The 12286-nt window shown below is 39.6% G+C and overlaps 1 protein-coding gene and 1 long non-coding RNA gene across 2 annotated transcripts in view; one reads left to right on the forward strand and one right to left on the reverse strand.

Annotated features, from left to right (window-relative positions):
• snd1 (staphylococcal nuclease and tudor domain containing 1) overlaps positions 1–905 on the forward strand; it is a 104621-nt gene extending 103716 nt beyond the window's left edge. The window contains exon 24 of the mRNA XM_061761953.1: positions 157–905. Coding sequence (XP_061617937.1) covers positions 157–222 — 66 coding nt within the window. The 3' untranslated portion in view covers positions 223–905. The remainder of the gene's footprint in view (positions 1–156) is intronic.
• A 7097-nt stretch (positions 906–8002) lies between these two features.
• On the reverse strand, positions 8003–11669 carry LOC133471876 (uncharacterized). Its single transcript, XR_009786424.1, has 3 exons — positions 11428–11669; positions 11076–11132; positions 8003–9482 (listed from the first exon to the last, which is right to left on the reverse strand). It is a non-coding gene; the product is annotated as an uncharacterized LOC133471876 (long non-coding RNA).
• Positions 11670–12286: the final 617 nt, after the last annotated feature.

The following is a 12286-nucleotide window of genomic DNA, read 5'->3' on the forward strand; positions in this document are numbered from 1 at the left end:
ACAAAAAAAAGTAGCGCGCACACACACGGGGAACCAAGCGCTACTAGCTAGCGCCTCTCTAAATTCCTTGGATAAAAGTTGTAATTTGGTGATTACGGGTTTATGAAATGCTCAAATGAAAGGTGACTTTTTTTTTTGTTGCTGTTTTTCCACCAGCTCAACATTTGGCGCTACGGAGACTTCCGCGCCGACGACGCCGACGAATTTGGCTACAGGCGCTAACATCAACGCAGAAAAAGAATTTTCACGAAAAAAAAAAAAAACAAAATAAACAACCATCCAATCAATGCCATTCCAAAGACCAACATGGACGTGGGGGGGCATCGGTTGGCATGGCGGGAGAGAGTGACTGACTGGACAGAAGAATTCAAACTAAAAAAACGGGGGCGAGGCTCATTCTTCCTTTTTAATTTGTGAACGTCGTTAAAAAAAAAAAAAAAAAAGCATGTTTGCGACGTCTCTGCACCCTTTCTGCGTGATTTGATAATTCCGAGGCTTTTGAGCGACAGCCTGTCCTCCAATTACTGCTTTTCTGCAAGGACAAATGTTCTGTTTATTTTTTATTTGTATTTTTATTTTTGCGCTAACGAAGAAAACTTTGCTTTCCCTAGTGAACTTCCGTTTCAGTGAATTTTGCGATGAAACAAAAGGACGAAAAGGGCGATTATGTTTTTGTCATGAAGTGTAAAACGTGTGTGACGGCGACATTTCGCCAAGTTTTGTCGTCAAAAGTGACACGCACTTCCCAGGACAACGTGGCGCCGCATTCTCCCGTCTTCTCTCTTCGTCTGTAAATTTTCCATTCTGTAGCGACGTTGGTGGGCTAGCCATCTTTTCTGTCTCACATTTGTCTCCTCAATTCTATTAAAAAGCTCAATTAAAAACAACCCAGTGACGCCTTTTCACCCCTTTTTGATGGTTTTTCCTTTTATTTGAAAAGCAATCACGTGTAAATCTCGCAGCACAGCAGCGTAAACTGAATAATCATTACAGGCCAAAATAATACAGAAACATGCCCATGCAGAGGCACTCGTAAACATTTAGTACGAGCACTCGTAGAAGTAAATGCGCTGTTTCACATGAAATGAATGTTAAGCATGGATGGCGTCAAGCAGCTCACTTTATGGCTAAATTCATGAAGGCCGTGACGACGACGGCGGGGCAGACAGATGACCACGCTAAACGCAAAAGTTTCTGACCATCAGCATCACTCGCCGTAAAGGGTTTTGTGAAACACTACATCAGTGAGGGGCTGCCGTGGCATGTTTACAACAACTATTGAGCCTAAAAATAGCAAAAAAAATAAAAGAGAGTGGTGCAGCGACATCAAGACACTCAATTTATATCTGCTTTAATTCGGTCTCTTTAATTTACTGTTTTTCTATTTGTAGTCCATGCGTTTTGGAACTTTCTTTTCACTGCACTTTGTCTTTTTACATTTTCTTTCTTTTTTTTCTGCTTCCTATTTTCTTTATTTTTACTTCATTTACTACAATTTTATTTGTTTTATTTCTTTGCTATGATTTGTTTTTCTTTTTTACCTAATTTCTCTTTTTACTATTTTTCTTTTTACTGCTGTTTTATTACTTTGAGTTGTACCTTGTGTACTATTACTACTTCTTTTTTTTTTTTAAATGAGCTTTGTTGCTTTGTTTTTTTTTTTGCGTTTTTGCCTTTAAACAAATTTTTATTTTTCCTTTTTTCCTTTTTTTAGTACAACATTTAGTTTCTTTTTAAAATTGTTTTCTTATTTTACTTTGCACGCTATGTTTCAAAATCCATTTTCTTTTCTCATTAGTTAAAAACTATACTTGTTTAGTGTTTTGATACATTTTATTTTTTTAACTAAACATTGATATTTTTAATTCCTTTATTATATTATAACAGCGGTGACGGTAAATGTATTTTTTCTTTCTTTGTCTATATATAATCCAATTAAATACCAGATCATATACATTTTCCTTATAACAAGCAAATATATCAAAGATGAACTATCATAGAAAATAAAAATTTGTATATTTTGAAATGGAAAAATTATGAAAAAAGTGACTAACAATACTAAAAAAAAAGAGAGAAAGATACAGTAATTTAATATTAATTTTTCAAGTTAAACAAATAGAAAACAGTCTGTGCAGCTATGCTATTGCCGGCCTTGCATGTATTTAGTATGTAATAAAACGTGAGCAGTTTTGCTGAGTTTGTTATTGCAACTTGAGCGTTTAGCAACGCGGCTGCTTAGCATTCAAAGCCTCGAAGATGTTTTTCAATTGCACGAAGCCAAAGAACTTACTGTGAGGGCCGAGGGCGTCGTCGTTACTTTGTTTACTGTTCATGAGTGTCTGTCGTACTAAGCTATTGCTTCTGCTGCTGCTGCACGACCAGGTGTCAGGAAGGCAACCCTCCTACCTCTGCCACACGTACGTAAAATACAACAAATTAATTCTGTGCGTACATCCCTCCTTGATGCTCTTTTCTTTCCAGGTGCCGCCAATAGGCGCCCAAATCGAAGATGGCGCCATTCCAATCTGCAGGTTGGGGTAAGAAATATTGATGAAAGAAACGGCAAACTAGGAAGTCTTAAAGAGAGCATTTGTCAGGATTATGCTGAGTCCGTAAATCATATTGTTTCATTTATGTTCCATTCGAGGACATGATTAAAAATTGTTTGTGGGTTTCGAATAAAAATGCAGTGAATCATTTTTATATATATATTTTTTGGTGTGGTGTCGGAGTCAAAAAGGCCAAACAAAGTGTAAGTGTGAAAAAATAAATAGATTTGAACACTTTCTCCCACTGTGTGCCAGACACCCACTCCTTACACAGTCCCTTCATTTAATCCACTTTTGCAATTTAACTAAAAGGGGAGAAAAATGTCTGTATGGTTAGCGAATTAGCAGGTTAGCGTAAAAGAGTACTGCTATGTCTCGTTAATTGTTACCACGACACCCTTATAAAGGACGAAACTGACTTTATGGGTAAGTGCAATAAGAAGCCGGTCATGGCCGCTCACCTTTCACGCCGTCAATTAGCGCCGCGATGCCTTTGCGCTTCACAGTCTTCACAGACGCAGTGCGTCCCATTTTCAGCCAGTTAGCATGACATTTCAACACGCAAGATAATTAGCCCTCATGTATAATTCAGTTTTGACAAAACAATTGGAGAGTAGCTGAAATTAGCATGCATTTGATTAGCGCACGGCACGTTTAATGCTAATAGGAGGGCTTTCCTGTGCAGTGGCAGATGATGAAGAGCTTTCGAGTTTTAGTAAGAAATTGTACAAAAAGTTAGGTCACAGACTATTTTCCAATAATAAACTGTGCTCCCGACATTCCACAAATATGGCCGGCATGCCATAATGGAAATTTTGGACCAAATTATATTTCACAATAATTTTGATTATTATTCTTTTTTTAATTAATACAAAAATACTAATCTGTTTATTTTAGTTTTTTAACAGTATTTCTTGTATTAAATAAACAGTTATTTTTATACAAATTATTAGTGCCTTACTCTTACCTACAAAATGATTGTGAGAGCATCCAAAGAGATTATTATAAATCCTTATTATGATTATACGTTATTTGTATTCCTGTCAACATAAAATCAGCAGCAGCCGCTGCGTCGTTTCCAGCCGCCACTTCGAATTGTCCATCGCCATGGCGACAGGTGCCTGTTGGCTTGCGCGCATGCCCCGCCCCTTTGCAACTTGTCTGTTTCTCAGGCAACACAGACAAGATATACAGTGGGTATGGAAAGTATTCAGACCCCCTTAAACGTCTTCCATTTAAGAATTATGGAGGCCACTGTACTCTTAGGAACCTTAAGTGCAGCAGAAGTGCCTTGCCACAATTCTGTCTCTGAGCTCTTCAGGCAGTTCCTTTGACCTCATGATTCTCATTTGCTCTGACAGCTGTAAGGTCTTATATAGACAGGGTGTGGCTTTCCTCCAGTATAATCAAACACAGCTGGACTCCAATGAAGGTGTAGAACCATCTCAAGGATGATCAGAAGAAATGGACAGCACCCGACTTCATTATGAGTGTCACAGCAAAGGCTCTGTATACTTATGGGTGTGTGATATTTCAGTTTTTCTTTTTTAATAAATCTGCGAAAATTTCAACAATTCAGTTTGTTTCTGTCAATATGGGGCGCTGTGTGTACATTAGAGGAAAACAATGAACTTAAATGATTTTAGCAAATGGCTGCAATATAACAAAGAGTGAACAATTTAAGGGGGTCTGAATACTTTCCGTACCCACTGTATTTAATAAATGATTGAGTGGTCTTGTGTGTAATTCACTCACACAAGGACATATAAAACACAACGACTCGGACATTAAGTTTGAGATTCCCGCCCTTTTCCCTGTCGGCGACGGGTGCTAGCAGGATAACGAGGCAAGTTGATGCGCTTTTTGTATGCTCCAGACGCACGTGAAAGTCAAATAGCCAGCGATTCCGCCTGAGGTTCTGATGGCGCTTCACTGGATTTGGTGTTCAACATCAGCGATTATGTGGAGGCGCTTTTGATTGCCGCCATCCCATCATGCAACTGGTGGCAGGGGTCTCTTCGTGCCATGAAAAGTCTCCCCTTGGCATTTGTCGCGCATGTATTAGCCTTTACATGATTGATTGAATTCTTACTCTTTGTCATCCGAGAAAAAGCCCAAGCGAGGGCAAATGGGGAATACCTGCCGGCGTGTAGCTAATTAGTGAGTTTTGCATATGCAAATGAGGGTGGCTATCTTGTGTACAAAGCTGCGCTTGCAGTAAACACAGGCTTAGTGCTTTTTAACCACTTTTAAGTGCCGCTAATTGCGTTTCCTGTTCAAACACACGAACGGGAGACAGTTTTTACGTCACTGCAGGGGGAAGCTAAAAATTGGACTAGCGTCTGAGCAGATGGGCCGAATTCAGTTGGAAATGAGGGAGGTTAGCTTGTGTATTTTTTTCTAAAGCAACAGACATACACAACAAATAAAGCTAAAGATCAAATGTTAGTTAGTTAGTTAGGAGTGATGCGAGGGTAGCTTACTGTTACTAGTTTTTCAATGCTATTTGCCCGCCTTCGTATTTCTGAGATTTGGTTGCTACAGTAACAGTACATAAATCAAATGAACAATTGTAAAATGTACCATTTATTGTGAAAGCCTCTGCATATTTTTGCGTGCAAATTTTGTCTGAAAAATCCAAAACGAATTAAAGGTGTATGGCTTGATATTTTCAAATCAAAGGAAGATTTATTCTAGCAGTCGGACTTATGCCAATAGTGATCCAACATCAGGGCCATCTCTTCCTCCAAGGAGGAGTTTTTTTTCCCTGCCGACTGTAATTAATAAATATCGATTAGTGGCGATGTGTTCTCCCCGTGCCTCCGTGGGTTTTCTCCGGGCGCTCCCGTTTCCTCCCACTTCCCAAAAACATGCATGGTAGGTTAATTGAAGACTCTTAAATTGCCCGTAGGTGTGAATGTAAGTGCGACTGGTTGTTTGTTTATATGTGCCCTGCGATTGGCTGGCGACCAGTTCAGGGTGTACCCCGCCTCCTCCCCGAAGATAGCTGGGATAGGCTCCGGCACTGCCTCGACCCGCGTGAGGATAAGCGGCTCAGAAGATGGATGGATGGATGGATGGTGGCGATGTTGCTAGATCATTAAAGCCAACGTCAAGCCTTTCATGAGACGCTGATCCCACATTTGGCATAGTGGCCAAGGGCAACACACAAACAATGATTACAAAGCCATCTTTAATAATTATGAACACAAATAATTGTGTTCTGATGTGAGCTACCTCAAGCAAAATTTATTTTAAAACCATTCGGTAAAAAACCTCCCCAGTTTGAAGATGGGTTGAAAATGGTGACTGGTAAGAATGTTGTCAAGGAACATGTTGCAATTTCTTTTCCCCCCAATACCATCTAAAAAATGTCTCATTAGAGTTCTAGTTTAACATTAATAATAACAGTGGGATAAATAATTCTTCATTCGAACTGTAGTTGAACCAACCTCCACGCCACACTCCCAGGGAGCAGTGATACATTTGGTTGTAGATAGAAAATAAAACATCAGTATACCTTCAACATATTTCACGCTGGTGACTCAAAGCATTAATAAGATGATGCTAAAACGCATCAGGGAAATGTTCAAGTCCGTCATGCTCTTTGTGACGGAAATTGCGGTTGCGGAAAGTTCAGGGCGTTGTCGTGGATCACACCAGCACGGTGTCATCAGGCAGGAATGGGTGGCGTGGGTTCTCGCGCTGTCTGGTACAAAGAGTTGAGCCTCACATTGCCGTGGTTACGCCAGAGCTGTTAGATATGTTCCCTGCTTTTTTTTTTTTTTTTTTTGCAAGATGTTCAGTCCTTAAGGCCCCCGTCTTTGCTGTCTCACCGCGGATAATTTGATGTCTCCACTGACTCAAAATCAATAGAACAAAATCAAACGCTTGTATTTCACAGCTAACAAGACGCCGGGCACATCGGTTGCTGTGGAGATAGTCCATCCTGTCCTTTATCACGCCATAAGATCCTCCAAGGACACGCCCGCCACTTTTTTTTTTTCCTGACGTTCCCTGGGGGCTGAGTAGTCGTTTGACACGTGTCAGACGGAATCTCAGTGAGTGCGTTTAAAGTTCAAGGTGTCCGTGACCGGTCCAGAAGAAAGCGCTTCTCCGGTCATTAGGTCTCGGACACGAGGTGGCCGTGTTCTCATCTGGTGCCGCTAATTAGCCAGCGGCATACGAAAAGACGCTGAGCCATCCATGAAGTTTTTATGCAGTAGGCGTTGACACGTCTGACATTCTTTTTGCTGCCAATCAAGAAGCTTCTTTTTTAATCAGTCACCCGTGCAGACGCCTCAGTCCAACAGGACCCCGTGAAGCATGACGATCTGTTGCCAGTAACGTTGACTACCACCCACAATAACGACGACGAGCGCATTTTGGAAACAAGGGCGCATGTGTCACCGCGTCGGCTCTTGTCGTCATCGAACTCGCCAGTCAACGAAATGGCTGACGATATTTGTCGATGCGTTGTTGCTTGCGAAAACTGACATTTTATTCAAAAAAGTTCTGCTTTAACTTTTGCAAGATATTCCGAATTGTCGTTTTTGTGCCTCTTCCCAAAGTCACTTTCCTCAAGTTTCTGATTGGCTGAAAAGGTCCTAGGATTATGATGGGTTTTTGTTTTGATTGGGAAAATTTCTGTTTCCCATTGAGTGCTGTGTTACATTCAGCAGTAACTTTTTTTAAATGTATGGTGAGTGCCAAATTTTCTTTGCCAGTCACAATTTTCAATTCTTCGTCCGTGTTAACGTACAAGGTGTCAATGCGAGACCCCGACTAAATTTCAGTGGTGGCCATCCTCATCAATCAGGCGGAATGTTCCTGTGCCCTGCCATGAAAAATGTTTGCAGGGTGGGAAACCACCATCAGGCCCGTTTAGTATTCGTTAGGCATGTCTTTGCGGCTGACACGAGAGTGTCATAATTAAATGTGACTTGTGTCATCGCTCCAGCTCAAACAAATTACATGCAGACACGACGGCGACAAAGTCGACCCCACCAGCTAGACATTTATATGATCAAAGTTCAATGCTTAAAACTGGAATTAAAGGATACACGATGTAACGATACTCAGTATATACTGCAAAAAAACACTTACGGCGTCAGTTGTGAAACTCTTTGCTTTATACTGCTCCAAGTGGCCAATACACACCAGAAGGAGCAGCACAATCTCCATTGATATTAAGCAAATACTGTTTAATTATTTCATAAAACTGTCTTCTAGAGTGCTATTTTTCTTGTGTGTGTGGAGGCTAGAACAGATTGACAAGAGGGCGGTTGTTTTATGGTGAAGTCACAAGCTTTATTGATTTATTTTGTTTTTCTTCTCCATAGTGACGAAGACAAAGATGATGACCCTGGCAAGTGTAAAAGACCCCCCCCCCCCCCCCCGTTCCTCCATGCTGGCAGTAGATGTCTGAGCTGGAAGCACCTGAGAGCCGGCACCATGGTGTACATTGAGCTTTATTTGCAAATCAAATGTGTTGTTGCCTCGAGGGGGGTCCTCGCTCGGATGGGTTTGTTGTTGTTGTGGGGACAAATAACTACGTACTTACGCCAGCAATTCTGTTGGCCATAAGATGCAGAATCAATGCAGACATGAATGGTATGCAATATTGTTATATGTTTGTGTATCATAGACATTTTTTCAAATGCGTTACGTCATTGAAAATCAAAAAGGTTTTTCGTGTGACTGTGAAACTTTCATTTGCACGAGACGAACCTTCAAAAGAACAGGTATGTTTTTTTTAAGTCAATGAAGTGGTTGAGGCCATAAGGATTGCACTAGTTTCTGGTAGCCAGTCATTTATATAAGCATAATAGAGAATTTAAAAAAATATTAAAATATTTTTATCTAAATCCTTTTTTTCCCAAATAAAATTCAAGTTAAATTTTGATTATCTTTAGGCTTGGAAATGTCAATTAATTGAGGCCGTATGAAGTGCACTACTTACCTGCAGCCAGGGTCTAAAAATACTAATTTGTAATGCATATTAGTTCTTTCTGAAAACATTTTTAAAGTTTAGAAACCAAATTTATTTCTTACAATTTTGACTGCAGCTCGGGTCTAAAATTCAGGATTATAAAACAATACATAATTGTCTAATATACATTGGTGCTTTCTAAAAAAAAAATTTACAAATTAGAGTTCAATATTTTCTTTAACGAGGGGCATTACTTCCCTGCAACCAGGGTCTAAAAATGTTCTCACATTAGTGCTTTGTAAAAAGTATTTTTTTTTTTAAAATAAGTTTCGATTAGGCTTTGCAAATGTCAAATATTTAAACATTTAAGTTGCTATCTTTGTATCTTTAAATTTAGGGAAGTGATTATCACATCTGCTTTGTGGAGGTTTCCCTCGGAGGGCCAACACATATACACACAAAAAAATCGAATAACTATATTTGCAATCAGAAGCCAGTGAAATGGGGATTGGTAACAAAAATGTTATTTTAGCAAGAAACAAAGTCTATAGATTTGCTTTCACGGGCCACAAATTAATGTGGCCCCCAGGCCTTGTGGTTGACAGTGTTAAATTAAGAAAAAAATGGGTGGATTTTGTTTAGGTGCACTTTTCTCCACGTTTGGTGTTCCCTGAACACTCGCACAAAACATTTTTATTTTATTGAAAAATGTGGCTTTGCAGGGTGTGAGGGAACCACGCGAAGTAAATAGCAGTTCTTATTTGCTCAATTAAAGTCTAACTCTCCTCCCACAGTTTAGTTTTTAACTTTGTGGTTCAAATGAAAAACTGGTGAGCCTTTGTCACGTATGTTTGCAAATAAATAGCAGCACACACAAGGGGGAGGGGCCTTCAGGTCCAGCGGACGATTCACTCCGTCCGCTGCTTTTGTGGCATCATCCAGCCTACTTTGAAGGAACGGCGTCCAGGAATCCGCTCTTCGGCCATGTCGACGGAAGAACCCTATTGACAAGATGTGAAATAAAAATGAATTTCCTCATTTCAAGACAAGAATCGTATTGGTTTTGAACACCAATCATTTTTTTTTTAAGGCAAGGTCAGAACCATTTTGAACATCTGATGAGGTACTCCCTATCACAATGAGATGACATGAAGCAAGAACCCCAATGATTTTATTTCTTTCACTAGGTCAGAGGCTATTGATTTTGGTTGTCTTTTTTTTATAAGCACTTCAGTTCTCGTGATTTATACAAAGCAAGAATCCCATCTATTTTGGAAGTCATTAAACTTTTTTCTAACAGAGGTCACAGGTCAAGTAATTTCTTTCAGCTGTCATTCAATACAAGAATCCTATTGTTGTTGAGTGTTGAATTTAGGGGAAAATATGAGCCAAAAGTGTTTATGCCAACAAACAGTTATGTGAGCAAAGACCAATGAAGTTCCTGGAGCGCAAATGGACAGTTGTCTTGTCATTTATTGGCAAGGAGTAACAACGCGTTGGAGACAAGTTTCACAAGTGGAGCGACTAATGTCTGTCTCAAAGCAGCGCTATCTTTTACTCGAGTAGGGGTGGAATGTTCCACTCCTTATAAGGCAAACCAACAGATGTTACAACTTTCAGAAACAAGCCCAGATAAATGACATACTTGCAAATATACACAATCGTCTCTGTTCCTCTTCCCAGGCTACACCTGTCTAGATATCACAACCTTTATTTTGTCCAATATGCAGGCATTCTATCTTTATAAAGATATATTACCATCTAAAGCATCCATTTAGGTGAGGAGGTCGCAGGTCAAGTCAGCACGATTTTTTTTTTTTTAGCTCTCCAATCACAACCTTTTTTTATTTTTGTATAGGTCAATGGAAGCCCTAATTGATTTTCACCAAAATATTTAAAATGCCCAAAGTGAGGCAACCTCACATTGAATTTGCACATTTTTCAGTTCACCAATCACAATGAACCAACTATTTTTTTTGCATTGGTCAAAGCAAGTCCCAATTGGTTTATACCAAAATATTTAAAATGCCAAATTAGGCAACATCACATTTAATTAGCACATATGTTTTCAGTTCTCCTATCACAATTAACCAACAATTTTTTTTTTTTTTTTTTTGCATTGGTCAACACAAGTCCCAATTAATTTTGACTAAAACATTAAAAATGCCCAAAGTGAGACATCACATCCAATTAGCACATTTGTTTTCAGTTCTCCAATTTCAACTTTTCTGCGTAAAGTGGGGTGACGTCACATCAAATTAGCACATTTGTTTTCAGTTCAATTTTGATGAACCAACTCTTTTCCAATCACTTTTTTTATTTTATTTTATTTATTTTTTTTGCATAGGTCAAAGCAAGCCCTAATTGATTTTGATTAAAATGTTTAAAATGCCCAGTGAGGTGACGTCACATCAAATTAGCACATTTGTTTTCAGTTACATTTTGATGAACCAACTCTTTTCCAATCACTTTTTTTTTGCATAAATCAAAGCAAGCCCTAATTGATTTTGATCAAAATGTTTAAAATGCCCAGTGAGGTGACGTCACATCAAATTAGCACATTTATTTTCAGTTCTTCACCAATGACAATTCACCTGAGGTTTTGTAGCTTCTGGCAAAGCAAGAACTCTTGATTTTGACACCAAGTACAGCTTTAAAAAAAACAACAAAAAAACATACATTTTAGACAGTATAGTAAAAGCGCAGCTCATGGCAAGAATACTATATCTTGAACTATTACCCCACGTCCAAGCAAGCACCCCATTAATGAGCCATTTTAAAACACCAGTTCGTTCCAGTGTGCGGGAATTAAAGTTGCGTCATGCTTCACACAGAGAACCCAATTGTTGTTTTTTTAAATGGCCCATTGTAAAATTGCTACGATGAAAGCGTCAAAGAAAATGTATACTTAAATTTTAGCAAAAAAGAATTTAGAGAGTGACGAACCGTCCGCACGGTGGGTCCTCTGCGTCGCCTTTGGTCCCGCCCCCTTTCCTGCACCTGATGTAACTTTGGCCTTGACGAGCTGCCAATCAAGCAGCTGCGCGTGGCGGCCAACTCCAATCATTTCAGCTTTTCCCGTCATCAATAATGTGACGTTTACCTGGCTTTCATCCTCACGTTGATAGATTTTTTTCTCTCTCCATCTGATCAGGCTCAAGGCTATTTCCTGTCAAGCTGCCAGACAACAAGGTATCGTGTCATATTTGTATTGTTTTGGGGGCACCACTCGTCATTACACTCACGAGTCTCACTCGTTTTTTATTTTTATTTTTTTTGATCTCTCCAAGGTTTTTGTTCTTGCCGGAGGTGACAGAGAGCTTTCGAGTCACGGGGCACTGCCGCTGGGATGACAACAGCTCCATAAAAAGGTACAAAAAAAAAAAAAAAAAAAAAAAAGTCTGCAACTGCATGGCGGTGCTGTGTACTGCCATACTTGGCCCTGCTCTACTTTCAGTGTGTTGACCTTCGACTTTTGCAAGCGCAGGAAAATGCCAGCCGCTTGCTCCTGTACTTGAAGTATATAAGGGAAATGGTTGTCACTGCATTGTTAATTGTGGGATTGCCCGCAGGGTGGAAAGAATCATTTTTAAAAATAAATAAATAACTGCTTGGCACTGTGGTTACCATGGCAGCCATCTCATACAAATGACAGGACAGTAACATACCTGTACTTCAACAAAGTTTGATGATTCTGATTCTGATACATGTATGAAGCCCCCCTCCGCTCACTCCTTCATAAACAAGCACATGGATGCTGGAATATAATGACGCTGCTAATTAATTTTCGGGAATCGAATTGGAA

This window comes from Phyllopteryx taeniolatus, chromosome 22 (genome assembly GCF_024500385.1).
Source record: "Phyllopteryx taeniolatus isolate TA_2022b chromosome 22, UOR_Ptae_1.2, whole genome shotgun sequence".
NCBI lineage: Eukaryota > Metazoa > Chordata > Actinopteri > Syngnathiformes > Syngnathidae > Phyllopteryx > Phyllopteryx taeniolatus.